A 19,873-nucleotide genomic window follows, 5' to 3' on the forward strand; every position below is an offset into this window, starting at 1 on the left:
TTTATAAAATGTAACAAAACAGGAACCGCTTAGGGTTCAAAATCTATCTTGCTTATTCGCGTCATATTTTTTCCATCACATTACATTTTTTTTTATCCTCACCTTCATAGCTCATCATTCATTCTCAGTTGAGAAGTTGGCGCTGCTACGTCACGTAGCTCGGCTAAATTAGCGCTATTAAGGTGAAGCTTAAGGAGCTTGTCGAATGTTTATATTTCAAAACAACTTAAGGAACTTGTAGAGTGGAAACCGTTTAAATAACGTCTTCCATCCCACACCGAACTCTGTTTGGACCGTTTGTCTCTCCTACTACGTGGCGCGCCGTCCGCCATCTTTGTTTCTGCATCAACGGCTCCGCTTAAGGATGACCAGCGGCGCCCTCTGTTGGATGGCGGCCAAACTACAACACTAAAAGAAGTATTTAAGCTTCAATATGCAACATGAATGATCTTAAATAATGTCTAGCATGAGAAAATTATGGGAGAAAGAACTATTTTCAATCTTTGGGCAAAAATATGCAGCAATTCCTGCTTGTCTTTGCTGTCAGGTCACAGTTTTTAATACTTAAAAATGTTAATTGTGCTATAATGCTGCACAGATTTAAAATGCATGATTCAGTTCCAGTGGAGCATTTTGCTTTTCCTCTCTTCCTCTTCCTCACCCTCATCTTCGCTCTATGGAGTCATAGTGCTGTCTCAGATAAAAGCTTCCTTGATGCTGCAAATCGATCAGATACAATCAGCCTGACAGAGATGAGCTTGGACCAAAAAACACCCCGACCTTTTCTTTTTTCACATCTAAAAGACTAAATATAGAACTTATTTGAATTTAGGCGACAGATGGACGGATGTTTACTTACTTACTTAGACACAGGAAATAATTTAAAATTTTTCTGGACTGCAAAAGAATCCTCCTATGAGATTATGTTGAAATCAAATGGTGCATCATTTCTACTAATTAAAAAAAAAAAGTAAATCACTACTTTGGATTAGATTATAAAGAATGGAAAACACCTGATTTAAATATAGCCATAAAGTTTAAAGAAATTAATATTTATAATCTGAATTTACTTGAATGTAATGAGTTAGCGCAGTACGTTTTTACTAATCATTAGAGGAGTTTTCATGACAAATGTTTGCAAAAATTTGTTGATATTCTGTTAACTTTGAAAAAACAATCTTGCATTGTGTGCTTAATAGTAATTAACAACACAATTATTAATTATTGTTATTAGAAATAACAATAATAATAATATATGACAAATTATTATCCATAATAATAATAATAATAATAAATTAAACATATATAGTGCTTTTTAGGACACTAATTACATGGTTAATGGAAATGCAACTATAAATATTAATATGAATAAATATGAATGACTTTCATTATTTTCATTTAATATTTGCTTTTTGATATTGCTTATGCGTAAATACTGTAACTTTACAGAAATTCACAAGTAATTTCAGTGTACTATTTTACCATTTATTATAAATATGCCATTATTATTATTATTATTAATAATATATGTTTTTGTTAATTTTTTATTCCATTATGTTTATTTAATTCTATTTTTTATTAATAATAATTTAAAATCCTACTTTTATTAAATATTCTCAGTAATATTATCAATCTGTGAAGTATCTAATAGAAAAACTGTGTTGTAGTTAAAGTATCACGTTTTCCTCGTGGCTGTTTTCAGTAAAACATGAGCTCTTATTGTGAAAGGATCAGCTCTGAGGTCAAACTCGTCAGGCAGGAGAGATTTTTTTTTTTTCTTTTTTTTTTAGACATGTGTCAAACTTTTTTCTCTTTTGGCACCACGTCTCTAATTCAGTCTGCGTTTGCAGAGAGAGCAACAGAGAGGCTTCAGCTCCTCCAACATTTATTTACCTGCTGAGACGTTTCTGACCTCAAACTGACCCAGAGACAAAATGGAGGAAAGTGGCTCTAAAACTGGAGCTGACCACGTTACAAACGCTCAAACTACTAGAGAAAATGTACATTTAATCTTTTACTGTAACTATGTTTGAAAACGTTTGAAGATTCACTCATCAACACGGCGTTCAGAAATGATAACAGTAGATGTTACAGTTAAACATTGTGTATATTAAATGAGCCGTTGTTTTTTCTACTTTAGGGGAATCCAAGAGATTATGTAACAATTGCAAATTTGAGCGAGATTTTCAGGCGCCACATATTTCCATATATTACATAAATAGACTGTTTTTTCTTCACTGTCCTGCATGACATCAGGTAAAAAGTTCCTGTTTTGTATCTGTTGAATTACCAAATCCCTTTCTTTCTGCTAAATGCCAGAAAAAATGAATAAAACATGTTTTTAGAGAAAGAAAGAAACTAGTTTGGAAGGAAACAGCTTCATTCACTTCCTCCACTGCTGTTGCTAAAACTACAGGCAGAAAATCGACGTCATCGTTCATGATTTCTCCTTCTGCTCTCTGATTGGCCTGGTTGAAATTCTACCGGAAAGAATCGAAGTGAATGGAAGAAAGTCCAGACAGCTAGCCAAGCTAGTTCTTTACCAAAAGTAAACATTCAACCAAATATCTTTGGTTTGGACACCGAGCACACCAGTTATGACCAAGAAAATAATAAAAACTAGTTTGGATTTTCCGCCGTCGAAACTCACCCGACTTTCTCCAAAGCGGACCAACTTCCAGACCCGCGGAGCGTCGAACCAGCTTTGGAAAGCGGCAGAAAAACCGGGATATTCCCCTCACCCTTCTCCCAAAGTATTCAACAAACCCCATCAGCCTCACACTCTGCTCGGATGTTTCCACCTCTGAAAGATAACTCCGGTCTACAGACGCCCAGATCCGGAGAATCATCCTCCCTGAGACGCTTCTCGGCCGGCGGCGGCGTCCACTCCACGGTGATCCACCGGCTCTCTTTGCGGGTCATTATCTGTCCGTGGGGGCCGTGGAGCCAAACTGTCAGGGCCACTGAACAAACAAGACGCCGGCAGCTGACAGACGCCCACTGAGAGCCGATGGAGTCGGATTATACTGAAGCGGTTCCGACAATCAGCTCCGGTATTTCTCACAGAGGTTCAAAATGGGACTTAAATAATTAAAGTAGTCCCTGCGCTGAGAGAGGATTCACTGCGGATTTCCTCTAATAAAGTCAAAATCATATAAGGAATATGTTTTTCCATCTAAGATGCTGGGATGGATGTTTGAAGAATCAGTTGAATCCATTTGTAGGTCTGCAACCAACGATTATTTAAGTAATCAATTATTCAATTGAATATTCGGACGATTAATTGATTAATTGGATTTTTTAAAATCTGCCACATTCTGTAGAATATTCATTTAATCGCTTAATTCTTTTTATTTCCTTTTTTTTTACGGTGGAGTGTAGGACAATACTAAGACAAAAATAAAAAAATAATAATATTACAAGAATAAAGATAAAGGTAGAATGTTTTCAGAATATTACAAGAATAAAATAATACACCAATAAAGTCATAATATTAAATAAAGTCAAAATAATACTAGAAGAAATTCGTAATAATATAATTAAGTCATAATACTATGATTTTATCATCAAGACTATATTACGACTTCTCATATTACTACGACTTTATTCTTGTATTTTTTCGACATTAAAAAAATAAAATCATGAGAATAAAGTCAGAATATTAAGAGAGTAAATTTTGTATGAGGATAAAGTCAAAATAATACCAGAATAAAGTTGTAATAATATGAGAATGATGTAATATTTTCATAATAAAGTCAGAATATGAAGACTTTATTCTCAAAATTTAAACTGATGCTGTCAATGAGAGTTCAAAATTAAATAACTGGCTCATTAAAGAGACTTGTTCCATGAAAATAAGAGTGGACAGAGTGAGCCAAAGCTCCAGTGTCCTGCAGAAATGCCTCCCAACCGCCTCTTGGCTAATGAACACACGCTCTAATGCAACATTAAAGCCAATCAAACAAAGATCCCTGCTCTGTCTGCAGGTTTCTGTTACTGCACTTCATCGAGAAACAAAGAACAAGAACCAAAGAGCGAGAGAGAGAGAGAGAGACTACCATCAGCAGTGTTGTATAGTAACAAAGTACAAATACTTCACTACTTTACTTAAGTATATTTTGGAGTACTTCATACTTTCCTCGAGTATGAAAAATTTTGATGACTTTCACTTTTACTTCACTATATTTCCGAACTTAATTGCGTACTTTTACTCCGATACATTTTCAATGTGTGGTTTAGTTACTCGTTACAAAAAAGCGAGAGAGAGAAACAAAGTGTTTTGATCCCACCTACTGATTAGCAAGTAGCAAGCAGGCTACCGAACAAAGTCCGTAGCCTGCTTGCCTGGGCTTGTTCATCACCACCAATAGGATACACCTGCTTAGCTTCTCCCATTGTTGGGGAAATTAGAAATCAGAAAACCTTGCAGCGGGAGGGTCGAACAGAGAAGCGTGCTGCCCGCACTGACGCGGCTCAGGGATTACGTGACACGCAGCGTCGTGCCCTATAATGCACTGTAAGCTATGTAATGTGTTTGAGGCAGTTGACCAAAATCCCGGACAATTTTCAAATTCCCCCCGGACATCTTTTTAGGTCTGAAAAGTAGGACATGTCCGGGAAAAAGAGGACGTCTGGTCACCCTAGTTCAATGGGGGACAGAAGCCATAGCGATAGCAATTTAGACTGAATTTAACGAATATAGGAAAGGCATGCAAGTTCTAAGCCACAAACCATTAACATGTGCTACTCTTTAAAACTGGAACAATTTATTAGCAGGTTTCATTTTGCCTGCACTTGGTTGGGTACATTATTTTAAGTTTATTTGACAAGTTTACCAAAATATAAGAAATGTCATTCAAACTTGCCTTGTTTTACTTTTTACTTGTACTTTTCATTACATTACTTGAGTACATCCATTTTTACAGTAATTCCCATACTTAAGTACAAGAAGTTTCAGATACTTTAAGACTTTTACTCAAGTAACATTTCAGTCAGTGACTTCGACTTTTACCAAAGTCGTATTTTGGAGAAGTACTTGTACTTTTACTTGACTCTGAGATTTCAGTACTTTATACAACACTGACCATCAGTCCTCACACTCAGAGGCACAAACACTGAAACAGGAGCGCCAAAACTCAAATTATGAAACAAATACATTAAAAACATGGAAAATAAAGTTTAATATGTAAAGCTTTCAGAACTGCAATATATAGAACATTATTATATCATATAAAATGTGCTTTGCACTGCAAGAACACAACATCTAACCAAGTATTTTATTTTAATTGTGTAAATAACTTAGTACACTTAAAATGAGACAAAACTAATTTACAAGTAACTTCTTAATATTGATTTTAAAAAGTTTTAGTTCCATTGATATTTTTTTTCCCACTTAAAATATGGAAAATATTTTGTTACAAGTGGAAAAACATCAGTGAGTGGAACTAGTACTTTTATTTAAACCACTATTAAGGTTTAAATGCTCCTGTTTCTTGCTGTAGTTACTACATTAGTTTTGTTTTATTTTAAGTGGACTAAGATATTTAAACGAGAAATTAGACAAAATGTTCTTGGTAAGATTTTGTTTTTTGGCAGTGTGTACCTTTGATTAACAGAAATGCATCAATCAGTTTTTGGTCTAATTCCAGTTTCTGACTTCATTAAAGCTCTAGCGGTAATTTCTGTATAATCAATAAATCCTGGATTATCTACAGCACAACTCATCTCAGATTTTATTACATTTTGAGTTGTGAGATTCATTTGAAAAAGGTAACTTTCTAAGGTTGGGAAATTGTTTCTGTCTTGATTTGTCCATATATTCTGGATTATTATTGTCTTGCTTCTTCAAAATCAGCCTGCTGAACAGTGAATTCTTTGTTTATCGAACAACAAAACAGGAGAGTTTAAGGTACAGAGAAACTCGAGCAAAAAGACATTGCAAAATGTAAAATATTTCAATATCCAAAGAAGACTTGCTCATCTGGAAAAATTAATGTTCAACAGAGGAAAACTGCTGCTCTTGCTGGCTTATAAGTGACTGTTTCTTGTGATAATAAGTGAATAAGTGACCAATGTAAATATCAGCAGTGAAGACAAAAATCATAAGCCTATAAAGTTTTTCCTTTAATGTTTATTCTTGTAGTTGCTTATTCATTTCTTTGATTTGCTGGAGGTTAAGCAGAAAAGAGAAAGAAAAAAAGAAATTTCTGGGACATTGTGTTTTGTAACTTGTCTTTCTGTAAAAAATAAAAAATAATATATAAATAATATTAATAATGTGTGCAAAGTGTAAACTAGCTAAAATGAACAAGTCAAATTCATAAGATAATAAAGCAAACAGTGGGGATATTAAGTTTTTCTGAATTAAAAGTATTAGAATAAAAAATTTCTAATTTTAGATGTTTGATTTAGGGCTATCATAAACTAACACCAACTTGTTAGCTAGCTAGCTCTAGCTTTCGTTATTAAAAAAGGCAGAAGCTGAAATAATTGCTTTCACAATTTATGTAATACTTTGCTATGGCAACAATAAATTCAATAACTTATACATCAATAAAATACAGCTTTTTGTTTGTACCGCTTCAATGTCAAAGTAGTAGGGAAATATAAACACAGGATTTGAATCTAAATAGTTAGCAACTTAGCTAAATAGTTAGCAACTTAGCTAGCTTCATAAAACAAAAGAAACGTAATTGTTTTCCCCATTTATTAAGGTTGTTGATATGCCAGTTCAAATGGACTGCACTAAGGTTTTTATCATTGCAGTGCATCTATTTCATTTATTTGGACAGGAAAAGCATTTTATGTTTGCTTTTCACATATTATAGACTAGCTGTAACTTGCTAGCCTGTTAGCTAATATTAGTCAATTTCAAAGCACAGGAAATCAGAAAGCGTGTTTCTGGTTTCTCCTGTATAATCAGCTTACATCTTCTGTTTAGCTAATAAATTGATTGCAGTGGACATCAGCCTGTTTGCGGTTCAGCATTTGTGGATTCACCTATTCCAGGATTTTTCAGTGGAACGTTCTTTTTCCTTGACTCTGATTGGCTAGCTACATGAGCTAACATAAGGAAGAAGTTGGATGTTAGCTTAATGTGGTAGTGCTATGACATATTTGTACTGTTTATTGTTGCATATGAAAGTATATTTAGTGTTTTGTACTATTAAAACAGGCAGTCCCTCTATTTTTAGAGGGAACTTAAGTATTTGTGGATTTAAGCAATTGACATTCCTTCAAATGCAGGAGTCCACTATGTTATAGCATTTAAGCTAGTTAGCTGGTGCTATGTTGTTTGTCTATGTTTACAAAGAACATATTTTTGGTTATTAATTATTTTAATAAAAAATAATATTGAAAGTGAAGCTAAAAACAGGAGAGGAAAAGGCATAGCATCAAAATCCAAGTGACAAAAGGTTCAAAATAAAAGAATAATACAAAACTTCTTCTTCTTAACTTCCTCCCATTGTTTGTCAGATAACATCACATACAGAGAGGGAAGTCCAATGTTTGTAGACGAGTCAATCAGGCTAGTTTTTTTTTTTTTTAAACCTGAACTAGTTCACCTGCATACTGTCCACATTCCTGACACTGAGCATTTCAGAGTCCTGCCTATTAATAGCTACAACTTCTGAGCAGTCAGTCTTTACAAACACCAAACTAAGTTAGCTGTCATGTCGACTTTATCTTGATACCAATCAGTTCTTACAAAGTATTTCAATCCCAGCTGCGAATACAGATCGGCTGTTATGTTCAGATTAAATTGTTTAATGCATGTTTTGATACAATTCACAGGATGACAAAATGAAGTTGTGAGTTTAGGCTCCGAGTTAAACTTACAGCAACAACAAAGAAAGGTTTTGTGCAGTTATTAAATTGCTGGAGAGACCATGGTTCTTAAACAAGATGAACATAGACAAACTGTTCAAAGAAGCTAAACTGCCATTAATTAGTAAGTTGTTTTCAAGCCTTACATTGATATCTCTGAATAAAATCCAGGGTAACTGGTATAAGTATAAATGGAGCTTATCATTGAAGGCCTGGGTTTCCTTGAGTTGAAAGGTCTAAAGCAGATTTAGGGTATAAAACGATGTCCCGATTTTTGAGCATTTTAATTAAATCAAATTTACAAAGACATGGCTATCTATACCATGCAAGACAAGACTAGCGTTAATCAAGGAAGAAGTCGTAAAGCCCTTGGTAGCCCTAAAGAAGAAGTCCTGTTTGTTTAACGTTTTGCCTAAACCAAAAATACATTATGGAAGAAGACCAACAATTAAATTTCTGCCCTAATTTCAACACATTGTATAGTGAAAAAGTAACGCTGTTATGTTGAAACTTCAAGCTGTGGGGGAGGCTTTTCATCACCTGGAAGATCCAGGAAAAAAAACCTCTTAGAAACTATTAAAGATCTGAGACCTGAAGACTTTTATCCAATTGAATAATCAAGACATTCAATCTGAGTTTAACTGTTTTTTAAGGAAAGATGGGAAACATTTTTAGTTTCTGTACAGGGTAAATTTATCAAAAAGACAGCCGTAGATTAAGTTTGGCTCTACAAACTGGGTTTCATGTTTGATTTGTTCCCTTTAAAAAAAAAAAAGAAAGTAATTTCTGTTTCACCAACTGCGCTACCTTTTGTTTACCTCTTATTTAAAATCCAAACTCATTGAGGTTTGTGTTTGTGTCTGATGAGTGAGTTTGGACCTCCACCTTCTTACCTGCACAGGTGAGTCCGTGTTGGAGGATATAATTGCAGCACACATCGCACCAGTTGTTCTCGCCTCCGGGCTCGAAGGTGTGTCCCTCCCCGGTCTCCTCCTTCACTCTGGGGTCCTTTTCTCCGGGGGAGAAGATGGTCCTCACGTCGGGGGCTCGGAACCGGCTCTTCCTGCTCCGGGGTGGCCCCCCACCTTGCCCTTCAACCCCGTTTTTAGCCGCTTCCGACGGCTTCTTCCTCTCGGGGTTCCGGGGTTTCTCCTCTCTCGGACTCCAGACCTCCTCCAGGCTGGCCGATTGCGGGGAGGAATGCCGCCGGACCACTCTCACCACCACCGCGCCCTTGTTGGCCTTGGAGATCCGCATCCTGGCTCCGGGCGGCGGCCACGTCGTTTCGCAGGGAGCCTCGCAGGTCGTCGGGCTCAGCAGGGACGTGTTGATGCGAACAGGATCCGCTGCCGAGTCACCGTTGGGGGCGTTTTCACGGTTCCGAGGCGGGGGGTTAAACATTATTCCCTTCATGCTCGGTTGGGTCGGGCGGGTCTCTGACACCGAGCCGCGTCCTGCCGCTTAAAGTCCGCGTTGGTTGTCGGAGAGCAGGTTGATCTGCCGGAGAACGGGTTGGATCTCATTTCAGACTCCACAGCGGCCAGCATGACACGCTCCGCTTACAAAAATGCAAATTTAAAGTTCCTTACAAACACTGCAAAGTAATAAAACCCAATTTATATTACCCACGCTGTCTATGCAAAAGGTAGGACTGCCAAAAAATAATTGGTAATCACGCTTTTGCTTGTTTTGTAGTTCTCTATCATGTGAAACACAGTTTGTAAAGTAAAGTCAATAATCTTACGGTTAATTAAGAATAATAATAGTCTTTAAATTTTTATGAAATGAATAGAAAAAACTTAAATCTAAATGTCAGTTTTAATGTAAAAACGCAGTTTGACACGTTTTAGTTCCGATTCTGATCACACGAGGGCGCTGTTTCAGCCTGAATTGAGTTTCTGTTGCAACTAAAATGCCAATTTTAAAGGTCTTCACAAAAATTGCACAGTAATAAAGGCATCTTAAATCACCCACTCTGCATATTTAAAATTTAAGCCTCCAAAAAATAATTCAGTCTGCTTTATTTTGGTTTTAAATGTAGTTTTATATGCAAAATACCTTTTGTAAACAAATAAACCTACTATTAATTTTGAAAAGAAAGACAAAAAAAACCGTACATTTCATAGAAATACATAGAAAAAGGTCAATATAAATGTTTAAAAGTTAAAGCAAGATTTATGCGGTTTTAGTTCCTTTATTGATCACCTGAAACGAGTTTCTGTTCCTGAAATAAAATGTACTTTACAAAAAGTAATAAACTCACTTAAATAAAGGACTCTCCATTCTAAAGGTTAGCCTGAAAAAATAGACTTTTAACCTTCTCATTAAGTTTTTATTGTAGTTTTCATTGTGAAACTTTGCAAATCAGATAATCAAATTATATTATTTTGTAAATGTGTTAGAAATGTAAGTCACTTAAATATTAGGTTAAATGTTTAATAAAAACAGATTCCAAAACAGTTAAGGCGCATATTAACCAAGTCTAATCCTGCTCCCTCTGTAAACATACTTGATATTAAATTAAGCAAATCATGTCTAAATTACGATCAAATTCTAATTTTAAAAAAATCAAAAACCAGTTAAATCGACGCCTTTAGATACTTGCAGTTCATCTTATGACCTCATGACGGCGCTGCTGTAATGAGGTCTCATTAGCCATGAGAATAATTAGACCCCTTTACAAGAGACAGAAGTTACAGTGAAAAGTTTCTGCATTACGTAATTTTATATACAGAGTATATAAAACGAATATTTTACCCTCAACATCAAGTAATTAGGTTTAAAATGGATTTTAACAAAATGTTGCAGTGAAAGTTATATTTTAGTTGGTAGTTGTGCCAATAGTAACCATTTATGTTTTGCATACATTTTCTTCAACACGACTTATGGCTCATTTTATAAAACTATGTTCTTATTTGAATTAATTTGAACAAGTTGAGTAGATATTCCAGGGGAGGGTTTTCAGTTATTTTCTCATACTCAGTACAAGATAACTGGAGACGTTTATTAAAGTAATATTACAGTAAAAGTAGCTATAATTAAAAGTTAAGTGTGGTTAAAAAAACAAGTGTGTGAACCTTTTTTTTGGCCGTGTGTTCGACTCTGGCATTTTTTGTAGATATAAAAACCTTCTTTTGTTATCTTCATGAAATAAGAAAACTGACATATTGCCCACAAAAAGTTTTTATTCAAAAATATAATTTAATGCTTACACTTATTGGTAACAAAATAACATTAACATAAAAACTTAAAGAATTTCTTATTTTGTATAAAAGTGCAAGTGCGTTAATGAGACATACGTTTTACATAATTAAATAAATTAATTTTTGTTGATGGCAGTCTGTATAATAAATGCTTTCCATTAAATTGATGTGAAAATAGTTTCCTCTTTAACTTTAGTCCAAGCAGAGAGAAAACTGCTCCTTGTAAACAGATGAAGGTCCTGAGTGATTCTCTTCCATTTTAACATATTTTTTGTTGTTGTTGTTGTTGTTCTTGTAATGAATAATCAACTTCCTAATCAGTCAACTTCCTCTTCATCAGGAAACACTGCCTCCTGTTGGAGAAAGATCAAACATGTTTCAGAAGGCTTAGAAAGAACTGGGTGAGTTTACTTAGATACAGAAAACAGGAAGTGGTGCCATATTAGGAAATGGAACCACTCTGGAACTAAAGGGGGCGCTATTTTCTGTCAACCACAGTTTTTTTCTCTTGAAATCTTTATTATTTCCAGTCATTGCTGACAAATGCTTTTTTCTAAGTTATGTAAAATAGCTTTTCATGTAATCCTTACTTCTTTCATTTCTCTTGTAATTAATGGAGATTTTTATTAAGTATCATTTATAATGAATGTTTTATTTTGAGTGTAATCTGTGTTTCATTTTTATTATTAATAGACTTAAAAAATAATGGCAGTAAAGAGCTAAAGGGGGCGCCATTTCCCATCACAAACAGAAACTCTTCTTTTATTTTAAAACATTACGAACTCGATGTAGTTGATTTTTTATTTTTCTGAACACAATATTTTACAAACATTCTTAAACAAAATTAAAATATAGATGCATTTTATGTATGTTTGCAGTCATTCCTATTCCCACAATATTTCAGCAAAGACCTTTGATTTTATTGTTTTATGGATGACGACAGAAACAAAAATAAAAGAGACTGCAGTAAATATTAAATAGCGCCCCCTACAGCTCTGGAGTGCAACTGTGTCATTCCCAAATATGGTTTTCGCCCTTTTTCTGATTATTTAAAACAGGAAGTGAGGATGTACTTACGTATCCGCCCTGCGTTTGAGCCCACGATGAATAATATTCCTGCAAATATCGAGCTCCATGTTTATATAACTTGACTTTGGGCAATGCCTCGACAGAGGTGAGACGACTTGTTATCTGATGACAAAAAAAAACAAAAACAAGAAAAACATTTGTATGAGTCAAAATACTGGCATTAAAAGGTACAAGCTGCAAAGCTGTGGAGCAAGAAGCTGCTCTCACCTCTAGGGCGGCAGCAATTTGGGTTCTGTTGGCTGCTTGGGGTCCTAAGGCGTCAGAGTCCGGTCTCCTGAAGCCGATCCTGATCAGAAATCTGTTGAGAAGCCTCGCGAAGAAGCTGTAGTCTAAAAAAAGGTCTGCAGCAATGTGCGCCAGGTCAAACTGTGGGTGGACACAAAAATAAACTGGTTAGTTTTGGGGGGAAAAAAACTGTTTTAAATGTGTAACTAACCACCAAAATTAGAGTGCTGTCTCCATAAAAGTCTCCAACAACACAGAAAAACATCACAAGATTTATCAATTGTTGGTTTTTGTTAATCAAAAAGTTGCTGAATATAGTGATAAAGTTTATAAATAAGCAACAATGCTTCTGATGATAAACCCACTTAGCCCCCCACTCATCTCTAAACCTGGCCACGCCCCCCTGTGTCATGTGGCTCCGCCCACTTTGATGGAATTTTAAAAACTTTAATTTTAATTTCACAGTCAGCTAAAATCAAAAAATAATATTTCAGAGAAATATTGGGTCTTTTTTGTTTATATTTTGATATTTTCTCATTGGCTTATTTTTTTCCAGCTTCTGATAAAACTGTGAAAATAATTCAACCCATGAACTCTGGAGGAGTCATAAATGACTGAGTCTTAGTTTTACTGTTGAGTCCAACTGGAAACTCCACTGCATAATAACAATGCTGAACATTAGTCACGTGCAGCTGGACTTCCTGGAAGAACTCGATTTACTGTCATTTCCTTACCTCGTCGTTCAGCCGGTCGCCTTGGTCCCTCAGCAACAGACCAATCATCTTCTCCACATCATCTTCCCCTGCTAAAGATTTTAGAGGAAATTATTTTTCTAATTCAAAAGAACATTTTAGGGCTCAAACTAGAAATCAGGGACTTGCCATCGGACTCGATGCACGGATCCATTTCGGGAGTGAAATCAAATTCATCGGCAATCCCGATCACTCGGTCCGCCACTTCCTCCATCGCATCCTGATCTTCAGCTAAAAGAAACAAATTATCAGGTTGAAATGAAAACAAGCAGAAAAATTACATCAACTGGGTCGTTTCCGTTGCTGCTCACTTTATTTTTTTAATTATGTCAGTCTAATATTTTGACAAAGCATCAGATTTAAGGTTGCAGTTTGTAGAAGATGAAATACAGAACTTGTTACATTTATGGCACACTTAGTAAAGACGTCTAAAATAAACTCTCCTATAAAATTTCAACCTTTAATTTGATTATATTCATTCAATGGTAAAAAAAAAGAGCAAACGTTGAGCTGTTCTCTACCACACTTCCAGTGATTATTAAAAGTATCCATCCACTTGGATGTTTCACCCTCTTATTGCTTTTACAAACCAACCAGGATCAACAAAGTTTGACTTTTTGACCATAAAACACTTCAAATGTTAAGTGAAACTATTTCTACAAAACAACGACAAATATAGTTCACTAAAAACATCCAAGGAACTGTTTTGTGGTTGTAACCTGATAAAACTTAAACTGGTAAATGAAGTTTGAAAACTTCTGAAATCCACCGTTCAGATAGAAAATCAAATATAATAATAGAATTTCCAAAAAACAAAACAGTCAGTGAAAAATATATTTTCTACGGGATTTTTCCTCCTCTGCTGAATAAATTATACTCAAATTAAATGCTAGATTAATATAAATATTTAACAATGCGAATCTGCTTCTGCAATAAAAGATTAATTTATTTAAAGACTTATTCCACATCTTCACCAGACGTGTTTAACAAATAGGCATAATTTTTCCATCTCAGAATTTGAGTTACTGTATTTGACATCAATATTAAAAAAATATTTCACTATTTTGCTCAATAATACTAATAGCAAATAATTTAGCTCAACATCAGTCGCTTTATAATTATTAATTTGTCCGTATAAGCAAACATTTTTATTAAGCTTGTAGCTAAATTACAATATTTATATCATAATTTACAAGTAATTAAGCTACAAGCTAAATTGTTAATGTTAAGTATGTTTTTACTCCTGCTTGTTAATTGTAACTAAGTTAATTTTAAGTGTAAGTTGATTTTCTGTTTGTTTTTTTACATTATTTGGTCCTGAACTGAACAAAAACATTTTTTTTCTACCTTTACAACCATAAAAGCCTCTTCAGATGTTTTCAGATTTTTTTCTGCACAAATTAAATCTGAATCTGAACAAGGAGTTTTACCGTGATGCTCATCTTCTTTGTCTTCAGGAACAAAGTGTCGGTACATGGGGCCGTTGAGGTCATCATCCTGTGGTGATTCTGGCTCCACTGTCTGAGGCTGAACACACCTGAAAATCACTTTCAGATGCCTCCATATCTTCTTTTTCTTCTTCTTCTTCTTCTCCTCCACCTCCTCCTCCTCGTTTTCAGTCTTTCCAGATGTCTGAGTCAGCGTTTGTTCTGCGGCCGAGCCGTTTGCTTTGGGTGTGTTGGCTTTCGCTGGCCGCCGCCTCTGAGCGTACGCCATTATGAGTCTGAACTCCACCGTGTCCTCCATGTTTTCTTTATCAGAGTTCAGATTACAGTCCAAGTGAGTGGTGCTGTCGATAGGTTCTGCGACGCGGTTTTCCACTTTGCCGTTCTCCATCTGCATAAACATATCAAAGTTGTATTAATTTATCAAAATAATAAAAAACTAATAATTTTAGTTATAGTTTAACCTTTCTCTAGCTGAACGTTTAGTATCAGAGGCTCACGTTTTAATTTTCTGTATTTAAGATGCAAATAACTATTTTCTTTGGTTATCAATGAAATGATTTCTGCAGCCGCAGAACCAAAGACAAGGATGATAATAGACAAAATCAACTCCTTAGTAATAAATGAAAAACAACAATTACAATTTAGAAAAAAATAAACAAATATTCTTTCTTATATACGCAAATCTCAGAATCTCCGTTCATAAATGGGGTGAAAAAAAAAAGTATATTTATGATTATTATCAAAGTTCAACATGAGTTTATTTACATTTTTATTCTTTAATTATTCCAACTCTAAATAGAGTCTGACACAGAAATTTAAAAAATCTGCATACCTACACTGGCCATACCTAAACTATATTATTAATCTAATATATACATATATATATATTCATGTATCCATTTTAAATCTAAAAATGTACATAGTTATATTAAAAACATATCACATTTTTACTGTTTTCCTTATTTTTCACCACTGAGAAAGTGTCGTAGGTAAAGTTGATGCTTTGGCCAAAATATTAAATAAATAAATTACCATAAACTAAAGTTTTGTATTGTGAAACTTTAAATATGTAAGAAAAACAAAACAAAACGAAAGAAAATCGCTCTCGGTTTTTTTGGCACATCTGGGTTGTTGTACAAAAAAGTTTAATCTTACGCATACGTACTTTCGCTAAAAAATATACAACAAAAGCCTAAAACTACATGTCTATGAACTCAAGAAATGCATCCTACTCCGACTTTGCCTGTGTAATATTAATTTTCTTGTATGTTTAAGTTAATTTTTGGATATTTAAAATGTATTTTCTGATTAAGGAAGTTCACTGAATTCATGTTGGGACATGTTGACGGAGTTTCTTCAAACAGCTGTTTGAATGACGACACTCAATAAAACCTGAACTGTGACAAGACAAAATTAGACAAGTTAAAAAACGAAAAACTCTCGACATATGTATTACTTATTCAGTAAAAAGGAAAAAAACATCGTACTTCTACTAGTTTAGCGGTCACATTACGGTCAGCTTTCGCGGAGGTTTAACTTTTTACGGTGAAATTAAACCAAAAACGTATTTAAGTCTCGTTATAAATGATAAAACCTAATTTTAAAAAACCCAAAGATGCCGAAAGCTAAAGTACTTACAGTTCTCGAGCAATAAAAAGTCCTCTTCTCGTCCTCCGACTTCAACTGACCAACTGCAACGTACGTGAGCTGCGTTCCATTTTTTATAACGTTGATGACGTCATTCACGTCGACGTCAAACCAACTTAAAAAACATGGAGGCTTATTTCCTTGTATGTTTGACCTTCTTTGACGACTTACGTTGCTCTTTAGTCTCGTTTTGAATTACTTTTACATTTTGTTTAAATCGCAAACAAAACCCCCCGTAAAAAACACAGACATTATTTTTACCATCTTAAAAAAAGAAGTTTACGCTATAAACTTTATAACCCTTTAACGCAAAATCAAAATCTTCAAAAAAACTGAGAGTGATACATTGACAAATGATAATGAAGAAAAAAAACTTAATCAACATTTAATATGATATATTTAATGTGACATATCGAATACAATTAAACAAAATAAAAAATCAACTTAACTGTTGATCTTTAATTTCAGTATCTTACCTTGAAAAAGTTGTTTACGTTCAACAGATTGTGACAAATTGAAACTTCAATTGACCACAAATATTCCTATCATGTTTAAGACAAGACTCCTGCAAGAAAATTTCATTTAAACTGCTCATAAAAACTATGAACCTTGACAAAAACACAATTTACTTCTAAATAAAACCAAGCTAAAGCATGTAGAAGTATACGTAAACTTATAGAATATGGTTAAAAAAATTATCTAATTATTTGGTAGTTTTTTCCCACAAACTTAAAACGGAGCCAATTTAGCCTGATTTAACGCAAAAGATCTGGAAAGTGTCTTATTTAATGTATGTAAACATCAGGTTTTGTGTATAATTTTTGATTTTTTTACCCTTTCCAGACTTATCCTTCTGTCATGAGAATAGTTTGATTCTACGTGACCTTAGTGCAAACTATGTTTTAGCAAAATCAGGCAAATATTATTAAAATCATTTAATTCTGCTAGGGTAGTTTAAAGTTATTTCTGGTTAATAAGGTCGCCATATTTGATGTTAGATATGTATCAAACAAAACACAGAAAGCACTGGATTAAATAGTTTTTATTTGTTTATTTTATACGCCTCCCTTTAACAGCAGTTTGCTTTTAGCTCAGTTGTTCAGGGTATATCTCATTAAAAGGGTAATAGACTGTACACTAACAGCTTTATTCAAATTTCTTCATACGTTTGTGGCCTGGAAATGCTTACAAATGAATAATGCAAAATATGTTTATTTGAAACCATTAAACCTCAGGCACAACAGTTATTCAAATTATCCAACGGTTCAAAACATTGAGTAACTGATCTAAAGTCTAGAAGCATCCATTGAAATACCAACTTACTCAACTAACATGTTGTTTTTTTTTTTACTTAGTCATATGATGACTCAGAAGTATTAAGGCATGTGACATGTTTGTTTTTAAGAATCATATAAATCTGAGTTTATTTCTTTGGCTCTATAGCTACATGTATGATAAACAATTATGGTGTGGTACGTTCTGTTTGGCTGTAGCTCTCAGATGTGTCTGAAGATATTCACACCTGATAGTGTGGTAGATCGGTTCAACTGGGGACCAGAATTACAGCTTTTCATACCGTAGTGTAAAAAAAGGGAGTTGTAAATTACAGCCAAAAAAATCTCAGAAGGTTTTACATCTCACAAGTTTTCTAGAAAAAATTGTACATTTCTGAGTTTCAAAAGTCGAAATCTCAATATTTCTGAGTTTTTTGGGCGGAAATTTCAATCTTCTTTCTATTTATAATAGCCCTAACACTAAGTCGTACTTTAACGCTACGCTGATCCAAACTCATTGAAAATCCTGTTCCAATCCTCGCCTGTGGTGGCGCTGCATCAAGAACCGCTGAAGGAAGCGGCACGAAAACCTCCGAAGAAGATATGAACGCAGCTTCTTTCTTCATAAAATGTAAACAAAAATGGAGTAGCGTGAGATTTGAGCGGTTGTTAATATTTCTGGATAAAATCTGAAGACGTCCTTCTGTGAACTTCACACGTTAAATATGTTGAAACATTTTCCTTCCGTCCTGTTGACCATTAACCTTTTCACATTTAGCCTTTATTTATATTCACACTACAACGGTTTGTTCTTTAGCCACTTTGTTACTCATTGAATGATAAAGCTAAACCGATTTAAATGCTGTTTTTTTTGTAATTCAAAGCTCAATCGCGTTATTTATCATGACAAGCTTTCCAGAAATGAACTCGTGGTAGAAAATTTTGCTCTTTGCCCGTTTGTCACAAGGAATCCACATGACTTTCATGTCATTAACAGTAAAGCCAATGGCAACATCATGAGATCCTCATATCCCGAGACTTCAAAATTATCCTCAGTCAGAGTCATAATATATTTTGGTTTTCTTTGTATCCTAAACTTCCTTGTTTTTAATTTAAAGAAAAGCATAATATCACTTCTTTAATTAGATTTTACATCATATTCTGTGTAGTAATAATGAGGCAAGTATAACTTACTGATACACAGGGAAGCAACCCAGATGAGGCAGATTATTACTAAAATGAACCCAGGTGGGTCTAATTAGACTGTAAAGAGCTCAGGGAGAGAAATATTGTGTGATTGGTCACAAACCCGAAGTGGGCGTGGTCACGTAATGGACTTCCCAGGAGTTGTGTTATTTACAGTTCCTAAAAGAAGGGGTGAATGACTCACAACACACATCAGCATGGTAACAGAGCACAACACTTCAACATCTTTAAATGCCAAACCAAAAGCTGACAGAAGTAACAGGAAGTAACTAAATCCTCAACTTTACTGGAAGACATCAGTCAATGAAAATTCACAAAGAAAAAAAATCCAAAGATGGGAAATGACAGCAGTCACTCTGATTAGAATGACAATACAATATTTATTAATAGAATTAAGTGATGAAGAACTTTATCTTGTTGGCCAATGATGAGACTTAGGAGGATGTCATAGATGTAGCGAGGAAATTCAGAAGCAAGTGAACAAAATGGCAAATACAGAACCACCACTGGCAGAAACAGGAACCAAACAAGGCAATTCGTCCTCCTTGCCTCTGGACTTCACTCCTTTCTTTCTGGAACCAGATGAGCTTTTCACAGCATTTGGCAGGTTTATAGACAGTGTTTGTAGGAAAATTATATCAAAAATAGTTGTCACTGAATGACAGAAAAGCATAAAAATCTCTGTGTCCTTGTACTCATTTTATTGGTTAATATATTTGGAAATAAAAAAAGGCAAACTTCTACCATAACTCCACTTACGGTGAGAAAAAGTCTTCATTGACGTCTTGTCTTTCACTGAAGTCATTCCCATTTTGTGGCTTTGGCTGCTATTGACCAAGTTTGGCAAGAAAGAAAAGTAAACAAAAGGAAACTAATTTTTCAGATAGCACTCTGAGGTTACAGGGAGTTCAGCGGCGCCTGTTTTCTACCTGGAAGTTGGGATTTCTGCATTCCTAACAGAAAAAATCTACAGCAATGTGTCCCTGTTGGCATATTTGTCAAAGGTTAAGGGCAATTAACCAAACAATATATAACGATAACTAGATTAATTAGCAATTTATTAAGCTGCAAAGAAAACATATCGGTAAAATAATAAAGATGTTCTATCTATTGCACGTCTTGACAGTTTTTAAAAGTGTTTCCTTATGAGATTATGTTGGTGATTGTTTACATATGTGTAACAAGCTTCAGTAAAACAAAAA

The 19,873-nt window shown here is 34.6% G+C and overlaps 2 protein-coding genes across 2 annotated transcripts in view; both read right to left on the reverse strand.

The window, feature by feature from the left end:
- The window catches only part of LOC102225999 (ras association domain-containing protein 5), a 56,406-nt gene extending 47,085 nt beyond the window's left edge, over nucleotides 1–9,321 (reverse strand). The window contains exon 1 of the mRNA XM_014471716.2: nucleotides 8,721–9,321. Coding sequence (XP_014327202.1) covers nucleotides 8,721–9,240 — 520 coding nt within the window. The 5' untranslated portion in view covers nucleotides 9,241–9,321. The remainder of the gene's footprint in view (nucleotides 1–8,720) is intronic.
- Nucleotides 9,322–11,297: 1,976 nt separating this feature from the next.
- On the reverse strand, nucleotides 11,298–16,261 carry LOC102226257 (apoptosis facilitator Bcl-2-like protein 14). Its single transcript, XM_023349875.1, has 7 exons — nucleotides 16,183–16,261; nucleotides 14,527–14,932; nucleotides 13,226–13,327; nucleotides 13,079–13,149; nucleotides 12,327–12,485; nucleotides 12,108–12,221; nucleotides 11,298–11,383 (listed from the first exon to the last, which is right to left on the reverse strand). The coding sequence occupies exons 2-7, from the start codon at nucleotides 14,930–14,932 to the stop codon at nucleotides 11,348–11,350; spliced, it is 888 nt and encodes a 295-aa protein (XP_023205643.1). The 5' UTR covers nucleotides 16,183–16,261; the 3' UTR covers nucleotides 11,298–11,347.
- Nucleotides 16,262–19,873: the final 3,612 nt, after the last annotated feature.

The sequence above is a fragment of the Xiphophorus maculatus genome, chromosome 17, assembly GCF_002775205.1.
Source record: "Xiphophorus maculatus strain JP 163 A chromosome 17, X_maculatus-5.0-male, whole genome shotgun sequence".
NCBI lineage: Eukaryota > Metazoa > Chordata > Actinopteri > Cyprinodontiformes > Poeciliidae > Xiphophorus > Xiphophorus maculatus.

Bases quoted from the DNA above. Each gene is read 5' to 3' on its own strand.
- LOC102226257 (XM_023349875.1), bottom strand. From the start codon at position 14,932: ATGGAGAACGGCAAAGTGGAAAACCGCGTCGCAGAACCTATCGACAGC. The intron at 13,328-14,526 runs GTAAAACTCCTT...TGTTTCTTTTAG, and splicing joins CAAAGAAGATGAGCATCACG to CTGAAGATCAGGATGCGATG. The intron at 12,222-12,326 runs GTGAGAGCAGCT...TTTTGTCATCAG, and splicing joins AAATTGCTGCCGCCCTAGAG to ATAACAAGTCGTCTCACCTC.